Source organism: Xiphophorus couchianus, chromosome 9 (genome assembly GCF_001444195.1).
Source record: "Xiphophorus couchianus chromosome 9, X_couchianus-1.0, whole genome shotgun sequence".
Classification (NCBI taxonomy): domain Eukaryota; kingdom Metazoa; phylum Chordata; class Actinopteri; order Cyprinodontiformes; family Poeciliidae; genus Xiphophorus; species Xiphophorus couchianus.
In genome coordinates, this window is record NC_040236.1 from 10,845,204 (window position 1) to 10,865,939 (window position 20,736).

The 20,736-nt window shown below is 38.3% G+C and overlaps 1 protein-coding gene across 49 annotated transcripts in view; it reads left to right on the plus strand.

The window, feature by feature from the left end:
* Nucleotides 1–20,736, plus strand: part of adgrl2a (adhesion G protein-coupled receptor L2a) — a 134,422-nt gene that overhangs the window by 97,501 nt on the left and 16,185 nt on the right. For 41 of the 49 annotated variants that reach the window (XR_003596882.1, XM_028028073.1, XM_028028072.1 and 38 more), the window contains 9 exons: nt 549–587; nt 3,390–3,573; nt 4,305–4,427; nt 6,071–6,276; nt 6,930–7,103; nt 10,045–10,257; nt 12,364–12,584; nt 13,171–13,237; nt 18,761–18,852. Coding sequence is in view for 48 of the 49 variants with exons in the window: in XM_028028073.1 (XP_027883874.1) it covers nt 549–587; nt 3,390–3,573; nt 4,305–4,427; nt 6,071–6,276; nt 6,930–7,103; nt 10,045–10,257; nt 12,364–12,584; nt 13,171–13,237; nt 18,761–18,852 (1,319 nt within the window). In the remaining variant the exon portion in view is untranslated. The remainder of the gene's footprint in view (nt 1–548; nt 588–3,389; nt 3,574–4,304; nt 4,428–6,070; nt 6,277–6,929; nt 7,104–10,044; nt 10,258–12,363; nt 12,585–13,170; nt 13,238–18,760; nt 18,853–20,736) is intronic. The other 8 variants (XM_028028082.1, XM_028028084.1, XM_028028043.1 and 5 more) reach the window with 1 other exon arrangement.

A 20,736-nucleotide genomic window follows, 5' to 3' on the forward strand; every position in this document is an offset into this window, starting at 1 on the left:
ATGACAACAAAAGGTCAATTCCTTATGCATCAGAATTCAAGTCAACCTTCTTATCTATTCTCAAGAGAATAGACAAAATGCATGTTAGCTGTCAAGATTAAGGCAAGTCAATGTTCAAATTAGTCAAGATAAGCAAATCTGTAAGACTTCCAGAATTTGAAAAAAATGGGAGAGAAGGTCAGCCGACTGATGAAAAAAGAAAGGGGTTATAGTGTTTTAGCAGATCTATGTTTCATAACATTGGTTTTACTTTAATGGCCAAAATGTGGTGGCATAAATTCGTTGTGATGTGCTAACTTAGCGGGGAAGGAAATGCAGCATGTAATGAATATTAGCCGCAGCACTTTTATTCTTAGACCTCTTCATAAGCAGGTCAGTGGCACAAGGCAATGGGGAGTGGCTGCACCACTCATTTATTAAAAAAGTTTATACATCCATATATCAGACATGTCTTTGTTTTCTACCCATCTTTTATCCAAACAAATGATTTAGTGTAAATTACCTCTCATCTGTTCTTTTCTTTTTTTTTTTTTTAAATAAAAACAAAGCTTCAAAAACGAGAAAGGACATGCAGGGCATACATGAAGGTACTGAAGCAATGCTTCTGCCCACTCTGCTTGCTGCTGTTCCCTCTGTCCCCATACTTGCTGTATGTGTCCCAGCCCAAGTCCAGCAGCATGCACCTACTGCACTTTCATGTACCCCCATCTTCCCCCTCCTTGTCCTCCTCCTGCTTTTCTGAGTCACTGCTTGACACGCAGCCGCAGTTGTACTCAAAGTGTGCTCCGAGACAAGGGGAAGACATCTCCAGTTGCTGGGGCAGCTTCTTATGAATTTATTTTATTTATATTTTGAATGTATCGCTGTGTTGCTCTCACCTCTCTGCATTGACGGCTATGATGGTTTTTGTCATTCATTCTTCACTTCCTCCTGTATGTTTATTGTGTTTGCTGAGGGGTGCACGCCCGGATGCATAACACCACAACTCAAAGAGATACTTTGTACTTTCATCCCTTTCATTTTTCATTTGATGAAGGTTTCACCGCCTTTTTTTGTCAGCGTTTTCTGAGAGCTCTTGTAAAATGTTCCCTTGTTTTGATGTGATTCGTTATTGTTATGTTTTCTATCAAGTGCCAACACCTGACCCTTTCACTGCATGCAAAGTATAAATGGTGACCGTTATTTTACAAGGACACAGATTTATCTGCAGCTCCATTTGTTTATTAGAGGTTACAAGTCAAATATTATATTAACCTTTTTTTTTATCAACATCTAAACATTCAAGTATTTTGTCCTCACATATCCCCCATGCATTGGGAACAACCTGTCCTCAACGACCCGCCCATCCAAATCTTTCCTTTGGGAGAGCATTAAAATAGATCATGCTAATTAGGCAGGCAACAGAAATGTACACTTGAGTGAAGAAGGTGGGGGGACACAAAAACTGAACGTAGCAAATACCACAATTCACCCATTTAACATCAACATTCATGTCACAACATCTAAATTTGAATTCATTGATGGTGACACTGTTAGAAAAGCCTTAACAATGCAAATTTCAACATTTATTGAACTAATGAACCAGGAGAAGATCTGGAACAGGGAATGTTGAGGCAGCAGTATCTGACATCTGCCATACCTGACACAACATCACATTAACTACCCCGCCCTCCTTCCACCAGACGTCACTGGCATTGATTGCACGATTAGATGCATTGATTTGATTATTTCCTGAATTTACCCTGGATTGTCTGGATGACCCAGTCTAAATTTGTTCTCAGTCTCCTCTGAGCTTTTCAGTGATTTGGCACTGGACACAGACTCACAACTGCATATCACTAAAATATCCTTGACCTTTTTACGTCCTTTTGGAGAGTTTCTTAATGACTGGTTGTACTGGTTGTATACTGAGCTTTGCAATTATAGAATTTTAATTGAGAGCAGCCTCTTTTACTTTCATCACACAATCTCTTAATATCCTGTTATCAGACAGGCCTGATTGGCTCAATATACTGCGATGCAAAGTGTCTGACTTGATGCAATGTCCTTGAAACAGAAACTGAATCCCTGCCATCAGTCATGTGCCTGTGCATCTCTTTTAGCAGTTTGTCCATAAGGGCAAATGCAACTTCAAAGAAATTGTCTTTTAATTTGCTAAATGTCTATTTTTAGAACTTGTCCATGCAGAAATATTTGTATTCAACTATTCATTTATGAAAGGTTTTACATTTTATCATGTTACAACCACAAGTGTCAGTTTCTTTTATTGCGAGTTATTGATAGTTATGAAGTGAAAAAGTTGCAAATGTATTAAAAAAAGTTATGCATTTGCAATCATTCCCTCCTCGACCAGTACTATGTCCAGCCACACTTCTGCTCTCCATCCTTTTTTGGGGTGTATCTCTACTGACATGGGTGTTGAAAAATAGATTTTTTGTTTATTATTAATTTTCAACATTTACATTTTCAAATTAGACTAACATTGGGAAGTTAGATATTCTAGTCAACAGACTCTCTCAACTGAATTTAGTTATGGAGTTTGACTAGGCCATTTTAACACAAGAATATTAAAATTCTGGGAACAGCATCCCCACAACATAAAGCTGGCGCCACAATGTTTCAGCATTAATGCATCTCTCTGTTTACTTCTGAGCTGTGGATATCTGAGATAGTATGAATACAAATATATGCCAAACTTTAAACAAAAAATGTTTATAAAATATGTTGAAAACAATTACTTATTCCCTTTCACTTCAGAATTATACACTATTTGTGTTGGTATATCACATAAACTATCAATGAATGCAATTCAATTCATATAACTTTGTTTATCTATAAGAGGAAATTTCAAGAAACATGCAGTACAAAATGGACTCTAGCGATAGCTCAGATAACAGAATTCATAAAAGTCACATGGTAATAAATGTTTATGGTAATAAAAAGTGCAATGTGATTCGGTGACTATGTGCAGTATGGAGTAAATATGCACCCTATGCTCATCAGTGTAGCAAGAATTCATATTTGGGCTTGGCTGGTCAGCTGGCCTTGGGTCAATGACGGTTTTGCGTAGAGAATAGTGACTTCCAAGTGAATTCAGGATTTAGAGTGCGATTAGGATCCTAAAGGATATGGACAACTTTTCTGACACTCTGTTGCTCACAAATTGTGACAAAATACATCCAAGTTTGTGCAACAAAAAAAAAAACACACGAAAAGGCTCAGGAGGTCTGAATATGTTTTATTTTAATTCCTTAAAATATGATTTCTCATCAATCTCATTCATTTCAGTGTTTGCATGTTGATATTTCCCTCACAAAGTAAGTTGTTTTTTTTTTTTTTTTGGTTTGAAACCTTTATCTTTGTAATCTGTTTTACCCGGTTTGACGCAGGCCATGGTAGACACAGTGGACAACCTTTTGCGACCAGAGGCCCTAAAGTCATGGCACGACATGAACAGCACAGAGCAAACTCATGCCGCCACCATGTTACTGGACACTCTGGAAGAGGGTGCCTTTGTCCTCGCCGACAACCTCATGGAGCCTGCAATTGTCAAGGTTCCTGCAGATAATATAAGTAAGTAAAAAAGAGATGCATTTGCGATCAGTGCAATCTCAGTTAATTTGATTGTGTTCTGTTCATTACAAGAGTCACTCCTGACATAGGGAAACAAAGCAGCCTCGTAAAAAAAGAACTTTGTTTTCATAATAAGCCTTGAAGCCCTGGGGGAACAGGAAAAAAAGTGCATATTAAGTTTAACGAGTCGCTTACTGACAAAGTGATGAATATCAGACAATTAAATAGACTGGATTCTCTGATTGCGCACACTTACTTTATAAATGTGTACGTCTAGACCTTGTAACTCTATACATTAATGTGAGCATTAGCCTGCTGCGGAGTCAGAAAAATTACATTGTTTATACACAGGCTCCTCTTCCTTCCCTCATTTTCTTCAATTGTTACACTATCAAGGGGAAGGTTTCTCTTCCTCAGAGCTGTTTTATTCATACGAGCTGGAGGCTTGTGGCTTGGGGGGACAAAACTATTCCTTTATGATTGACATTTTTATTGCATTGCTCACTCTCGCCAAGATTTAGTGTTCACATGACAAATTCATGTGTCCTTTGCTCTGCATACTTTAACAGTTTGTGTAAGAATGTCTGTAAAAAAGAAAAGCCCTGGTATTAATGTTATTTGCTCTTTTTTGAGTCCGAGTCAAAGGGTATTGAATGACTGATATCCTTTTTCCTGCTATTTCTTAATTTTTCTCTTGTAACCAATCCCTCTCCAATCTCTGTGTCCGGCAGTCTTGGATGTGTATGTGCTCAGTACAGACGGCCAAGTCCAGGACTTTAAATTTCCACAGTCCAGCAAGAGTGGGATCTCGATCCAGCTGTCTGCCAACACCGTCAAGCTCAATAGTCGAAATGGTAAGCCTTACAAAGAGAATGATTTGAAGAAAATTGAATCTGTTCCGTTAATACGCAGCATTTCATGTTTCCATGAGAACGTGAAGAAAAATGTTGCGGAATTTAAAAAAAAAAGAAAAATCAGACTTCTCTGATTTCCATCACAAGTGGCAAAATTATTCATATCTGTTGACATTTTTGTACATGTTGTCACGGTACAACAACAGACTAAACCAAGTCAAAATACTTCAAAGTGGAAAGAAGAATGTTGCCTGGTTGTTAAAGAAAAATAAAGACTGATTTAGACATGTGCCATGCATTTGTTTTCACTGCCCTTTACTCTGATAAGAAAATGGTTTGTAAAAGTCTTAATTTCAATATCAAATAGCTTAAATAAACACTCTACGAGTCTGAAAGATGATGGCATAGCAGTAAACCTCCAAAGACAGTGCTGACCACATAAAATGAAAAGCCAGACAAGGTGAGTGTTAACCAGAGAAGTAGGCTAAAGGCCCATTGTAAATCTGGAGGAGCGGAGATCCACAGCTCAGGAATTTTCCAACAGGATAGCTATGGACAAGTAGCAAAAACAACATCGTCTATTGAAAGAAAGCTATAAGAAGTCCAATAGACAATTTCTCACAATCCATGCAGTTTACAGTATGTGGAAGAAGATGCTCTGGTCATCTCCTACAGGGCCGGATTTTTTCCCCCTACATTCAGTACATGTGTCACTGAAAGCTAACAAACCAAATCACCCTAAACAGGACAATCGCTGAAGGAAACTTGTCAGAAGCTCCAAAAGACTTGACTATTTAGTAGAGTTTCATTTTCCACCAGAATAATGACACTAAACCTACCACCAAAGCAGCCAGAGAAACTCAAGTAAAATGTGGAAAGAAAGCTATAAGATTTCCTGTTTGCAGTTTACCATAAGCCCAGTAATGGACACAGAAAACATGCTGTCTGGTGAAATAACCAAAACTCTGAGTTTTTGCCTACTTGCAGAAAACCGTGGTACTCTCATGTAAAGAGGAGGCTTTTCTTCAGGAGGGTTGCTGGAAAGATAGCTGAACTTTATTAAATGGAGGAAAAGTTGTTAGAAGGTGTGAGAGACCTCACACCTTCTTTGTTTTCATAATTGCTGGTACGCTCACTTGCGTACCAGCAAGACAACTACCTTAAAGCATATAGCCAGAGCATAGCGAAGTCCTGACTTAAATTCAATTGATAGTCTGCAGCAGGACTTAAAAATTGGATACTATTCAGTAAATCTAACTGAGCTTGCCCTTTTTGCAAAGATAAATAGGTGAACATTTAAATCAATATGTCGATTTCTTTTTACGTCATACATTTGCACTACTTTGAGTTGTTCTGTCACAGAAAAATATCAATATGTCCTACTTTGTTATCGTAACTAAAAAATGTGGAAACGTTCAAAGTGATGTTAATACATTTGTAAGAAGCTGTGTGTTTACCTGTCGTTTTTATTTTTGATTTGATTGTTTTGTTTAAAACTTTACATTTATTTTCAGTAGTATTAACCTAAGTGTTTGAATTTATTGTTTGGAATTGTTGCATCTCCATATTTTAAACACTGCTTTTTTTATGTATAAATCATTCATTGAATTTTCTTTTCTCTTTTTTGTTATTTCACTCTGCAGGAGTTGCCAAGCTAGTTTTTGTGCTGTACAAAAACCTGAGCCAGTTCCTCGGCACAGAAAATGCCACCATCAAGATGGCAAACGAGGCCTACGGTCGCAACGTGACGGTGGCTGTCAATTCTGACATCATCGCTGCTTCAATCAACAAAGAGTCCAGCCGGGTGTTTATTAATGACCCCGTCATTTTCACCTTGCAGCACATTGACGTGAGTCTCTTTGTAGAAATGAATGAAGGGTCAAATGAAAAAAACACCAGAGGGGGACAGCCAGCAGACAGAGATCTGCAATTTGAATTGTAAATGTCTGACTAGGTCAGTCGGCAGTTTATTTAAGTCACTGAACATCAAATTAAAGGAGTCTTTAGAACCTAAGTGAATTCTTAATGAAAACTAATTCTTTAATCAACATTGGGATATAAATGATACCCATTTTCTTTTATAGAGGGGGAAATTAACTCCTAGATTAGCCCTACAATCTAGGATGAAATTACTGGAGCACCAATTATCTTTTGTCTTTTAAAGTTGTCACTAGAGTTCCCAGAGGGCCATGCGTGACTCTATTCTTTATCAGAGAAATTGTGCAATTCTAAAGACATGCCGTCAAACAATTATGCCTCGCTGTTATTAAGGCCTCATATACCCAACCATGCTTGGGTAGATTTGGCAAGCATGTGCCAAATGAGACACAACATATGAATTGCTTCATAAGAGCTGTGAAGAGAAAAAAAAATCCTCATCCATATCAGTGGAGAAAAATGCTTTGTATGAGCAGGGGGTAAATGGCCTCCGTGTTCTACATGTGCTTCAATTTGAGGAAGTCAATTATTTGGACACTTAACCATATCTCTTGTTATCTGCAGATGGAGCACTACTTCAACTCCAATTGCTCCTTCTGGAATTACTCTGAGAGGAGTATGATGGGCTACTGGTCCACCCAAGGCTGCAAACTTCTGGACTCCAATAAAACGCACACCACCTGCGCTTGCAGCCATCTCACCAACTTTGCCATTCTTATGGCACATCGAGAAATTTCAGTATGATTTATTTATTTGTCTAACTTAGTGGTTTCCAAGTATTGTATGTTATGTACCACTTCTATTAAATCTAGGTGATTTATGTACCACAAGTACTTCATACTGTATTTTTAATACTGAAAATACAGTATTAAGGGCTCTTTTTAACTATTCATAAAAACAGTGCTATTTCCTTAGCTCCTTGTAGACAAAAATGTTTATTCATTGCACGAGGCTTGCTGGCTTTTCCTGTGTAGAAGCTGACAGGGTGAGAACATTTCTGAGTTTAAAGTACCCTGAAGATCATTACATACAACATAAACTCCCATCCCAAAAGATAGGAGTTTATGCGCTCATCAAAAATGTTAGTTCAACAGCAAAACGTGAACTAAATCAGCATTTTTGATGTGACCTCTTGTTTTTTGAGGACAAAGCAAAACAAGGCTTTGCTCCAGTAAATTGATGATAAGCAATCAGATTCTTGACTTCAAGAGAAACTCTTGAAACACTCTAAATAAAAACAGAAGTTAATATTGTCGCACAAAGCAAAGACAATGACAGCCTCGACTTCTAACAGCTTATTTCCATTTCACAGACACATTAAAAAAGAATTCTTTGTCATATTTCTTTTGCCTGATCTTTGTTCAATAGAAACCTCTTTTGTGCAGCTGTAATAGCCATGAGCTACACTGGTTGGTTCTCTGTCACCACTGATGCTTAGGTTTCGGTACAAATTGTGACTATTGGCTGTCCTAAAAGTTGCTTGAATCCACTAAATGATCTAATGCCATAATTTGCATAAATGTCCCTCTGCATGTAATTGGACTAGACACTGTAGGGGAGAATAAAAGTGCTTTGAGAGTTATAATAACTGGGTAAAAAAAACAACACCTAAAATGTGTTTAGAAAAGAATTGTTTGAGGGATATGAAAATTCCTTAAATCTAGTGAGTTATTGTTAAGTTGCCAAAAGTAGTTTTACTAGGGCTTCTCCGATAATTCTCCATTAGGTTTCATTTGTGGGAATGGTAAACCGGATGGACTTACAGTTTATCCTTAAGATTTTGTGGTCTGAATTGCAATAAATATAAAAATAACAATTAAAAGCATTTTAACATTATCTGTGTTTTGGGCAGTACATCTGTGATAGCCAGACAGATGAATTGTCTTCCTGTGACAATACATCTCACAAACATAAAAACTGTTCTTAAAAAACAATAATTATCAAATGTGCTACTTCACTGCACCAGTTATATTCTGGGGTGCAATTGTACTTCTAGACCATACACAATTACTTTCTGTCATAGAAATCTATTTATGTTTATTAAAGAAGTGACATTATGTATTTTCTAGGCAAATAGTGCCATATCGTAGCACATAGTCAAGTAATTACATTGTAACTATATCTCTTTAAGAAGGTGTAGTCCCAGAGACTCTTTCAGGGACTTTCCATCGATTTTACATAATACTCCTCCCCCCTTCCGCACCTTCTGTCCATTTAAGGCTCTCATTGAAAAAAAGAAAAGGCTAAACAATAAAAGTCAGTATCTTAACAATACCGTCAGTTTTTGCAGTTTGCAAATATCAATTAGAGTTTCTCATTCATCACAATAAATCACAATTCTTGTCATGCTTTCTGATGACAAGAAATGATACAGTAATTTCTTCTTCCCGGTGGTCAGGATCATGACCACTGCGGGTCATTTTACAAGATTTCTAAAAACGTTTTTGTAGTAATTCAACTCGATTCTCCCTTCAGTTCTCTGTCTGGGATTTCTCCCTTTGCATTTGATTTCTCCAGTTAAATTTCAACCCAACAAGTCGGCCAAGAGGAAGAGTGAATGATGACATGGATTTTCTGAGCTGTTTTAGAATTGTAGTCTGGCTATATAGGGTTGAACGAAGCCATTCAGTCTTTGTTGGCCACGCTTCCAATTTTGAGCAATTAAAGTCGGAGGAATCTTTACGACATTTTATTGCTGGTAAAGGTGTTGTGACCTTACTTCCCAAAGGGTTGTTTCCAGTGCACACAATTTTCAGTAAACTCTGAGCTGGTGCATTACATGTGACACAGCCAAATGTTAGCGATTGGGTAAAATTTAATACTTCAGCACAGTCCACACCTCCAGCAAGCAATCGTTTCCAAATAGTCGAGGGTCCAGACTCTGTGTACGAAGCAAAGAATAGAACAAGGGTCTGGTTTTACCAGGTTATGCTTCATCTTTTCTTTCTGAGTACTGCTTATGGGAATCCAATTTCCACTTACAGTAATTCCACCACAATTTGAGAACCGTGGCTCTATCTAACTTATTTAGTTTTCATTTGATTACCTGAAGTTTTTAAGAAATATTTGTAGATAACTGTCTTTGTTGCAGATCTCATAAGATCATAGTAATTTCAGTCCAAAGAGGCTTTTAAGCTGTGAGAAGACATTACATTAGATTCCTGGAAAAGGAAAAATTGAATTTTAAATGTGTTTATGCATTATTTACTTTGAAAAGGCAAAACAAATTAAAATAGAATGAAGGAAGCGTAAATTAAAGCAAGAGAAGAAGATATATATATTTATATATATATTTTTTTTTTTTATGAAGATTTTTATCTAAATTCATTGCCCACTCTGTAATATCCTGGGGACCTTATTGGAAGTTTGCTTTGTAGAGGGATGGGAGCTTTTATATGTGTTTTCCAATAGTCTCACTGGCACTTACATCCACTTAATGTTGAATCACTCTTATGTTCTGGGTAAAATAGCTGTTTTTTGTTTTTTTTTTGTAACTAATCTACTATTGAATCTAGAAGGCAGTTCAGGACGTTTTGCAAAATTCTTCATAATTTAACACAGCATAGGCTGCTTTCACCAGTTCTGGACAAAAAGGGGCCTTAGTTTCTCTTTTTCAACTAACATAAACAGTACTTATTAAAAACATCTGAAAATATAAAATGTTTTGTTTTATTTCCAGGGCAGCGTTCGAGATCACCACGAGCTGCTGCTTACTGTCATCACTCGGGTCGGCATAGTGGTGTCCCTTGTCTGCCTGACTATCTGCATCTTCACCTTCTGCTTTTTCCGGGGCCTGCAGAGCGATCGAAATACCATCCACAAGAATCTGTGCATTAATCTCTTCATTGCAGAGTTAATATTCCTAATTGGTATCGATATGACAGAACCCAGGGTAAGCAGGAATGACCCTATTGATTTGGTTTTGACTTATTACTTCTCATTTAATCTCCTCTCATTCCTCAAGACAAAGGACATTTATTTCAACAGGATTTTTAGCGTTTTCTATATCAAACCTAATCCACTTGTCTCTGACATGACAGGTCTTTTTTGCCCTCTTTCACTTAAAGCCCCCTGCGCCTGCCATGCCTAGACCATAATACGTTTCTTTTTTCATCACACTTTTCCTTCAATCTCCACAAATACAAAAACATTTTCAGCGTACAGCAGGGAATCAAAAGCTTTCAGTGCTGAGCAGTACGTGAAAATCTTCTAAGTCTAACCTCACAATATGCATGACATTTTAATTTCTGCTGTGCTGATGGAAAAGTGGAGCTGTGCATGTGGTGAATGAATATTCATTAGGGTTTTTCATCAGTCTCACTGATTTACGTTTTGCTGAGTGAGAGTAGCAGAAATGGTAAATGTCATGTTTTCTTTGGGTGCTAAAATATAGTCCTTTTTGATATACAGTTCTGAATAAAGAGCTTCTGATGGTTCTACAAGCTACTGTTATGAAGGTTTTACTTACAGGCATGAAAAGTATATATCTCCTGAGAGGTTTCTTTCATTTGTTTGTTTCATCATATCTAATTGTTTCAGAATTTCAAAAGCAATATAAGACAAAAGAAACGCCTGAGTACACCAAAAACAGTTTTCAAATGATAATTTAGCTTAAGGGTAAAATGCTATTCAAACCAACCTGTCCCTTGGAGGAAAATATTACTTAATTATCTGAGATTAGCCACATTTTTTGTTTCATTTTCATTGGCCAGGACTCCCTTGAAAAAGAGGTTTTTAATCTCAATGGGTTTTTTTCAACCTGGAAAACTAAAGATTAAATAAAAATTAGCTGTTCCAAGGCCTAAATACTGCCAAGCTTGTGAATGAAGAAAGAAAGTAGAATTTGTCTCAAATTAGGAAGCAAGATAGATGCTCTCAAAAAGCAACACATTTTCGAATTAAAGAAATTTAAATACAGATGAAAAGTAAAGTCACTGACAGTCCATCAGTTTGAAAAGTAATTTCTAAACCCGTTGGAGTCCAGTGAACCACATGTGGAGAAGCCATGATAGTGCTTGTTAGAATTGGTGGGTCTTCCAAAATTGCTCCAAAAATTCATTGAGAACTCATCCAAAAATTCACAAAAGAAACCAGAGCAACAACTACAGCATTGAGATATCCCTTTTTTCGGTTAAGGTTCATGATCAAGGAGAATGGGCAAAAACGACATCAATAAAAGAGCTCCAAAGTGAAAACAACTGCAGCCCAAAACTCACACAAAATGTTCTCATATTTGGTAAAAAAAACAAACAAAAAAAACCTTTTGCTAAGATATTTTGTGGACCTGTGAGGCAACAGTTTAATATTTCAGAAGGTCAGAGCACAACATAGTAGCACATATTACAGAACAAATATGGTGGTGGTAGTGAGATGTTCTGTGACTGTATTGCTTAAAGGTCTATTTAAATCCTGGGACACTTGCAATTGATAGAACTATAAATTTCTCTGCCTACTTATTTAAAAATATTAAAGGAGAATAACCTGGCATCAATGTGTGGCCTAAAGCAAAACTGGGCTATACTGCAAGACAGTGATCTGAAGCACACTTGCAAATTCTTATAACTGTAAAAAAATAAAAATAAATCAATAATAAAGGGTGTGCTGTGGCATTGTCGAAGCTCAATTGTAAATCTTACTAATACGCTGTGAAATGACTTTAAACAGAAATTACAGCAAATTTTGAAAACATGAGTGGGCCAAAATCCCTCCAGAGAGATGTAAAAAACACATTGCCGGAAATACAGTTGACGACAATTGTTTGTGCCTTAACAAAGTGTTATTACTAATTCTAATATTGTTTGGCTATTACTTTGTCACACAAGCAAAAAAAGTAAATCTGTAATAAAAGACATCATCATTTAAGAACTGTGGTTATCGTTGTTTAAAACATCTAAGTGTGATATACAAGAACAACAAGAAATCCTTAAGAGAGAAAAGGCCGCTGTATTTTCTGTGTCTGATATTAATTTATTTTCTGAATCTGTAATTATGCTCTCAGATTGGATGTGCCATCATTGCTGGAATCCTCCATTTCTTCTTCCTGGCTTCCTTCTCCTGGATGTGTCTGGAGGGAGTACAGCTATACCTCATGCTCGTTGAGGTCTTTGAGAGCGAATACTCTCGAAAAAAGTACTACTATGTGTCGGGGTACCTCTTCCCGGCAATCGTGGTCGGCGTCTCAGCAGCCATCGACTACGGCAGCTACGGGACCCACAAAGCGTAAGTGCAGCTGTCTGACACACATTCTGTGAAAAGCAAAGCTGACATACTGGATGCTACGCTGCATAGAGTCTACCTGCTGTGTCTGTGTGAGGCAGATTTTGAAAAGAAATCAACTCATCATCTCTTGCCAGCACCTTATGCGTTGCCCCTGGAGACTACACCGAAACATTCAAGCTTCTTTTTTGCCAGGGATGGGCAGCTGTTCAATTTTTCATGTCATTTGAAAGTGGCTGACAGACCCAACACTGTGGTTTCACCAGAGGGTGCAGCTACATTAATGCCTCTCTGCTCAAAGACCCTCCTGTGACCTCTTGTTTGTAAATGCTCTCTTAAAGAGAAGAGCATTGTGCAGAAGCATTTTACGTAGATTAATGACCATATCACAGCTAAGACTCGTTGCTGCTAAAGACTACTTGGGGTCTTTTCTCTGTTTTGTGTAAATGTAATCATGTTCAATGCACAAAGAGCTCTTTAAAGTTCCTAATAAAAAGTCTACATGATAAATATTCTTAGCATTATATTTTATGCAAAAAAAACAACAACATATGTGCTGTATGTTAAAATGCTTGTTTCTTTCTCACAGGTGTTGGCTGAGTGTAGACAATCATTTCATATGGAGCTTTATAGGACCAGTCACCTTTATCATCATGGTAAGCTGTTTTATTTTACGTACACTTTCAGAGTGCTAACGCGAGTGAGAGCAAGTGAGATGAAAGAGATGCAAGGAGGAGATAAAGGAAGTGGGCAGGTCAAAGTGAGATGAAAAGTCAGCAGGATTTGTTTTTCTTCACCTTGTTTCCTCAGAGATGACAGGTTAATTCTTCAACAAAGACGCATTTTTGAAGGATCCAAAACCCTTTGTGGCTTTTAGTCCCTGACAGGAATCAGGACTTCATGAAGTACTTCAATCAAAATGCGCACACATTTTAGAGCTGCATCATCTAGGAGCTTTCAATTTATCCTTTACAGTGGTTTATGAAAGGATATATATTCCCATGACTGTTTTAATATATTCGTCACAATACATGAATAAAAAATATCAGAAAAATGTTTCTTACAAATATGTGCAGAACCCTTTCCTATAATACCCTTGAAATAAAATCCAACAGAGAATCTTCAGATATGTTTGATTCGAGACAAAAAATCATGTTTAGAAAACATACAGTGATAGTTTTTGATATGGGCTATATAGTTGCCCAGGGCAGCATCTCATAGGGGTGGGGCACCAAAGAACTAGAAAATAAATAATGTCTTATCTGTCAGTTGCCCCCTGAACAAGTTTGCAACTACTTGTATGCACATGTAAAGGAGTAAGTTTCCATTAGTTGTTGTTGAGTACGAAAAAATCAGATAATTGCTTGCATTTTAGTTGGTTGGAGAGCAGCAGGAGGAGCTTGCACAACTGCGTGCATATTTATAATTTAAACTTACATTTTCAGGCATAGCGAATAATCATGATTAATCAGAGAGCCAGAGTATGATTAATCAGATGATATATATATATATAATGTGAAATTTCTTCTGTTTCTGGTTTTCTTCTTCTCCTCTGCACAGGAAGGGCCAAAAGTCCTTTATTGGTTTGTTTGCTTTTTGTAAATACCGGATGGTACTGTAAGTGAGGGGAGGAAAAAAAAAAGAAAAGCAAAAGCACCTCTCTGTTTGGTCAAGGACCGTCAAGGGTGAAGGACATATAGCATTTCCTATTGACATATGTCCCACAAAAGGCATGCAATTATTTACTGGTCATGACATTATTATCTCCTGCTCCATCAGAGGGGCTCAGAAGAATGAGACCTCCGGGAGTCTGACTTTCTTGCACAAGTGAAAAAAGAAAATAGCTATCCCTCACATATGCTGTACACTCTCACCCTCGCTGCTCGAAGCATTGCTTTGTCCTTGTGCGAACCGAGGGAGAAGGAATTTCTGCAAGCTCGCCTCGTGTTCGGGCAGGGTGGTATTTGTTCAGGGCCGTCTCCATCATATATCCCGATGGTTGGTACAGTATCTACAGACGCAGTGACCTGTGCTGAACATAGAGCTGACACTGAAAATATACTAGAGAGATGGGGGCAGCTGTGTCAAATTCCAATGAGTGTCTGCGCACTGTTGGATCTCTGCTCGGAGCCTTAAAAGCAAAGCTACAGTACAGCTCTTTGTGTCCAGTGTCGGAATGAATAAAAGACGATTCTACTAACTAGACTGCATTTTACAATTGCTGTAAAATTGGTTCTCAATGTGAGATGAGGTGGTGCGCTGAAGACCCAATGAAGAGCTGCGCTGGATTAAAATCTCTTTCAGCAAATGCTGAAATGCCTTTTTTTTTCTTTTCACATCTATATTTTTCTTTCTCTCTGCATCCGCTTTGAACGTGTGAGCTTATAATTGAAGAAAAGCTAACATTGTATTAAAGCAAACACACAATTCTTCCTGCCTCAGCAAATGCTCCGTCAGCCACACAGGAATATGTTTCCTCTCCTTAAATTGGGCCCTCATTGTTTTCAAATTGGCTGTTTCTCTCATAATAATTTGCATGAAAAATATGTCTGCAGTGGAAATGATGATCAGGATCCCAGTGGTGATGACCGGAGAGATGGAATCATGACCCTGTGAGGAGCTAATGTATTGCTGCAAAGTCTACGTGTGACAGGGATGAGGTTGTGTTGCACTGGCTTGGGCTTAGCGTGCTGCTCTATGCAACAATTGTTTGAAAAAGACAAAGCACTGTGGAAAGGGGCATCTCGGGGGAGCGAGCAGGAGCAAGGTTTGTCTGCATCATCCGTGACCCTGGTTTCTCTACAAATTGGCTTTGTCCTTGTCAATGAGAGAGAGGGAAGAGCAAAGGAGAAAACAGTGCACTTTCTGCTTATGTGAGGAGACAAAATGCAGCCAACACCATGTTTAAGCAAGTAATGAGGACGATTTATGTTTTTCCTTGAGATTCACGAACCAGACATTTTCAGCCGATTTACTGTCTTTTTTTTTTCATAAAGCTTTGACCTGCCAATGCAGTCTGATTCCAAATTCTCTTTAAAAACTGTAAAGCAAGAAGATATAAGAACAGCGTTCAGAATATTTTTTGTCAAGCCTTTTTGCTGTGAGTGGCAATTATTTATTTATTTTTTTTTTTTTAATTCAAAGCAGAATTGATGTGATGAGAGGTTTGTAAGAGATTATTCTATGTAAAAAAAAAAAACAGGGTTTTGCTAATATTTTAAAGCAAAGATAAAATTAAACTTGTCATTTCATGCTGTCTTTGGCCTCTTATTTTTGCACTTAGTGATATTGATGTGCGAGTATTACTGAAACATCTGTCCAGTTTTAGGGTGTTTTGGCACCTGATAAACCAGTAGACTCAGTTCGATTGGTGCCTAAAATTGCAGTATTTGTTAGATTTTCAGCAGGTGTGGTTTGCTTTCACACCGCAGTGTCAAACTGTCCAAAAACCTTTCTAACCCATAATAAAAACAGAGTGGCGTCACGTTTTAGCAGTTGTAGGATTTCTCTTTCATCTTTGGCAAAAGAACACGAGCCATTTCTCCCACTGTTGCTAGAGTCCTGCTTTTGTTTTGGTTATATTTAGCCAGAATGCCCTGCGCTATTCTCCACTTCCTACTTGTGGAGCGGTATCGGGTCCGCTGGCATCGGACAACAATGTTCAGGGGACAACTGATGGATAAGACATAATCTGTCAGTTTATGTATGCATTCGAGCCACGGCAGAATTCACTTCAACCAAACCGAGATCCAGGTTTTAGGCAGCCCAGTGTTTACCTTCCGAAACAAATCAGACTGTCTAGGCAAACAAACTAGAGTTTGATTAAAGCGGATAACCACTGTTGTGAATGCACCCATAATGTGCATTATCAAAAGAATTCACAACTTTACTTTTACTATAAGTCTAGTATGTTTAATAACTAGCAACTGTTGTTCCCAATTCAGCATCGTTTTTGAAAGACTTGCCCTTTCTTGAAACTTGTAAATATGAGCATTCGAGTCATAGAAAATATGGTTGTATTGTTGACTAACTGCTTACATTTCTGCTCTTCCTTTGGCTTCACTCAGTAACAGCATTCACTTTGAAGTGTATTTTTTTTTCAGTATGATCTGGTAGCGCATATGAACGGTTCATTCACAGATCAGAAAAAGATCGGACTCTTGACTCTTGGACTGGACTGTTCTTCCTAGATCTCCAGTTTTGTTTTTTTAGTTTCCCTTGAAACAGCTCTGAAATGTCTGAAAACAAAAGCATGAAGCAGGCAGTTAGATCAGTGTTTTTAAGCAGAGGTCGCCCCTCTCTTGGCACAGAAGGCATTAGCTCCATGAAAGGGGGAACATGGAAGTAATGAGTGCTGGGGGGAGCCATTTGCATGCTTGAGATAACTTCAACGCAAGGCCTTTTGGATCATGACACGTCGCGAGCAGTTCTTGTCATCTGGACAGCTCCATCTGCACCTTTAATATTTTATCCCCTGCAGTTCATTTGGAGTTCAGGGTGTACACACACAGTCCACTTCAGAAAAAAAAAAAGCTCTCTCCTCCACTCCCAGTGAGGCGAGGTGCTTCTGCATGGCTTGCAGTGATGATTCAGAAAGGGAGTGAAGGATGGAGGCAAGGCGGCTTCGCTCTAGCAAGAGGGATCCCCCCGGGAAAGGCTGCGAATGCATGTCGGTGGGGGTGGGAACATGTGCCATGCTGCTGGGTTACTTTAAAGTACTGTGTCCCTCTCCTCTGTCTCATTGGATCCATGTCACCACTCCATGTGTGAAAGGGTTTTTCAAAAGTCCTCCCCCACCTGTTCCTCCCCACCCCCGCTGTCTTACTCATGCAGACGGCTGGCAGAAATAATGGCTGAGAGCTGCGAAACAAAAACATAGCTTCAGTTCCGTCTATGATATAAAAGTCAGATCTTGATTTTCCCCCTACCTCTTTCTCTCGTTCTCTTTTCTTTTTCATCCCTTTCTTGCCATCCTTTTCTTTGAGAGTCTGGCTTTTATTGTGTGCGGCTCTGTGAGTTGATTGCATGTGGAGGGGGTGATGTATAGATCACAGGCAGCCTTTTGATAGCAGTGTGCACCAGAACACTCAGGAATTTCTGCTCAAGAGCGAATGGCTGTGGTCCGAGTCCAGCTCACAAAGGTCCCTCGCATTGGCAATTCATCCACATTTTTCTCTCTGGCATTCTAAAAATAACATGTTGATGCTGAAGCACACCATTTGCGAGGCTCCCCTGGATAAAAGCTTTTGTTGCCACAAATGTATTTATTTTGTGTGTTTTGCTTTCTTTTTAATAGCTGTATTTGTTTGAACCATTGACATGCTCTTAGGCACACCTCTTGTTTTTTTTTTCTTCTTCTTCCTTAGACATTTCTTGACATTATTTATACATGACTGGCTTGCAGTGCGAACACAGTTTGGTACATCTGCTGTGAGTGCTTGTACATGCTGTGTCGAGGACTTGTTTGCCCCAGAATAAATGATTTTGAAGTAAATTATTTGGAGGAGCCCCTTGCTGGACTATCCATCCTTTGTGTCTCTAAATCACACTATTGATTTTTTTAAGGTACCAAATAAATGTGCTCAGAAACGCGGCTCATAGTATCCTTGTCTGAGCCTGATACGTGCTCCCTCCTTCCACAAGATTTAATGCGTTAAAACAGGCGAGCTCCCTTTCTCCTTACCTCTTTCTTTTTCTTTCTTTTCATCTGAACACACAAGAGAATTGGACAAAATATACCATGTTCCCCCAAGCCTTTTGTTGCTGGTTATACCTCATAATATTTCACTATGTGCATAAAATGATATGTGGTTGTTTTGTACAACAAGAGCCTCTCTTATTTCTCCTGCTACTTCTCATTCCCTTCTGACATGGCAAGACTGCTGCCGTGTGACTGTTGCTGTTTTTTTTTTTGTTTTTTTTTTCCACATTGATGGATTTTAATGTATTTTCATGCTCTCATTGATATAGAATGACACTAAATTTGGCGCCAGTCGGTCCGTCTGAGACTAGCAGGAGTGATAGATTTTTATTGGATTAGTCTGTGGACATTGCAGAGAGTTGAAGGCTCTTTGCTTTTAATACTTATGGACAAATTAACAGTTTTTTTCTCCTCTGTCTGCCTTATCTTGAGGCATAAATCTTCATGAATTAACACTGCCATTATTCTGTTTTGACAGCTCAATCTCATCTTCCTGGTAATCACAATGTACAAAATGGTGAAGCACTCTACCACCCTGAAACCAGACTCGAGTCGACTGGAGAACATAAAGTAAGTGAAAATGTCATGTATGCTGAGGAACACAGTGTTGTTGTTTTTTTTGTATGAATGATGTTAATATGGTTGGCTAGAATGTGGTCTTGTTTTTGTTTTTCTTATTCTAGCTCAAAGTTTTCTAAACCTTTAAAGAAAGTTTAGGATTTCTGAAATGAGGTTCCTCTACAAGGTTGTATGCATCAATACTGAGTGTTGTAACAAAACATAAAGCTGACAAGATATGTGGTTCCTGCTAATAAAACAACATGGTTTTAGCTTCTTTTTTTAACTAAGAAGCCACATAATTTGTTTCCACAAAACATTGACCCACCAATTTTACACTTCTGATTCCCCTTTAGAGGTCTGGCAACCCCATAACGATCTGAGTTATAAGGGTAACATGGGATTGCAGAACAAGTGTGACATAGTGATATATGATACAAAGCAACCACAGCAACAGCAGCTAAGCCCGCAGGTGCAAAGACACCAGATGATCCTCTAGAGTCTTTCTCATCTGAGAAATACTCTGATCAACAGAACCTGGTGTAGATAATGAAATGCATTTGAATAGCCTCCATGAGGACCACAACACAGAGCTCAGCCAAACATGAGGGGACTAACCCACACCTATTTAATCTGTATTGTTCAATTTTGTTGCGATGTAGGCCACAGTCAACTGGTTCAGTAATCCCACCTGCATGAAAGCACACATCGTCCTGGATCACACTGGGTCGACTTAGGTTATGTGGATCACAAAATCATCTGTGAAGTGAGATTTGTGTGTTGCATGGTAACTGCAGAACAATGATCTGAAAGGGCTTATATCTTGTCAAGAAAATCCGAGCTCATCCCACTTCCCCATGCTGGAGATTTTAGTTTAACAGTAATAATAAATAAAGTTATCTTTAAAATTAATCACTCAAGTGACATCAAGGCCCAACAGTAGACTTAAGTGTCAATAAAATAAATCTAGTTGTGTGTGTTGTTTTTGTCGCATGCAAACTTTGCTTTAATTCTACTTTTTTCTATCTAATCATAAGAAATCATAGTCAGTCAGAGAGAGTCATTAAACAGGAAAAGCAGGTTTCCTGGAAAAAGAGGAAGTAAGTTTCCAGCCTGCAGATTTATAAAAATAGCTGAGACTATTTTAAAGCATGAAAGTTTTAAAAAATTAAATCTAAACATTATTAGTAATTGGATAAGATTCAAAGTAAAATACTTATATGAATATTGGTTTACTTGTAATAATACACTTATATTTGTGGGAACTACAAGAAAAACAAGTAACTGTAACTTTGGTATTAAATAATTAGAATCATGTATTATTCTTGGTTTCTTTTCAGAAAAACATCTGTAATAACTCACATTAAGATCATAATAAGAGTAACTAATAAGTAATGGTTATAAAATTATAAATGAATGCTAAATCAGAGAAGCTAAAGAAAATAAATGTGATATAAATGTGATTTTGACATTGAACTTGAAATGGTGTAAAAGGTTGTAAAACTGCAATTAAACATCACTGATATGTTGGAGGTAGATGGTAGGTGAAAGGTGACAGGAAGGGAAACAGGGGAACTAACAGGAGAGCAGAGATGATCAGCACCTTATATGGAAACAGGAGGTTGAGCAGCCCTGAGACATTGGCACAGACATCATGACATGATGTCTCTTAAGACAGTGACGGATATGAGATCATCTGTCTAAGCAGACAGATAAACCCTATATAAGGTGGGTGCAAAAGAGGAACCGTTCGTTGGATCCTCCGGGCAGCTTCGAGCCAAGATCGAGATGGACAAAGAACTCTGCAGCTGAAGAAGAGCCGGGGCCACGGAGCCGGAGACTGTCCTGCACATGGAGACCAACCCGTCTGGCCCACAATCTGTGGCTTCGAATCGC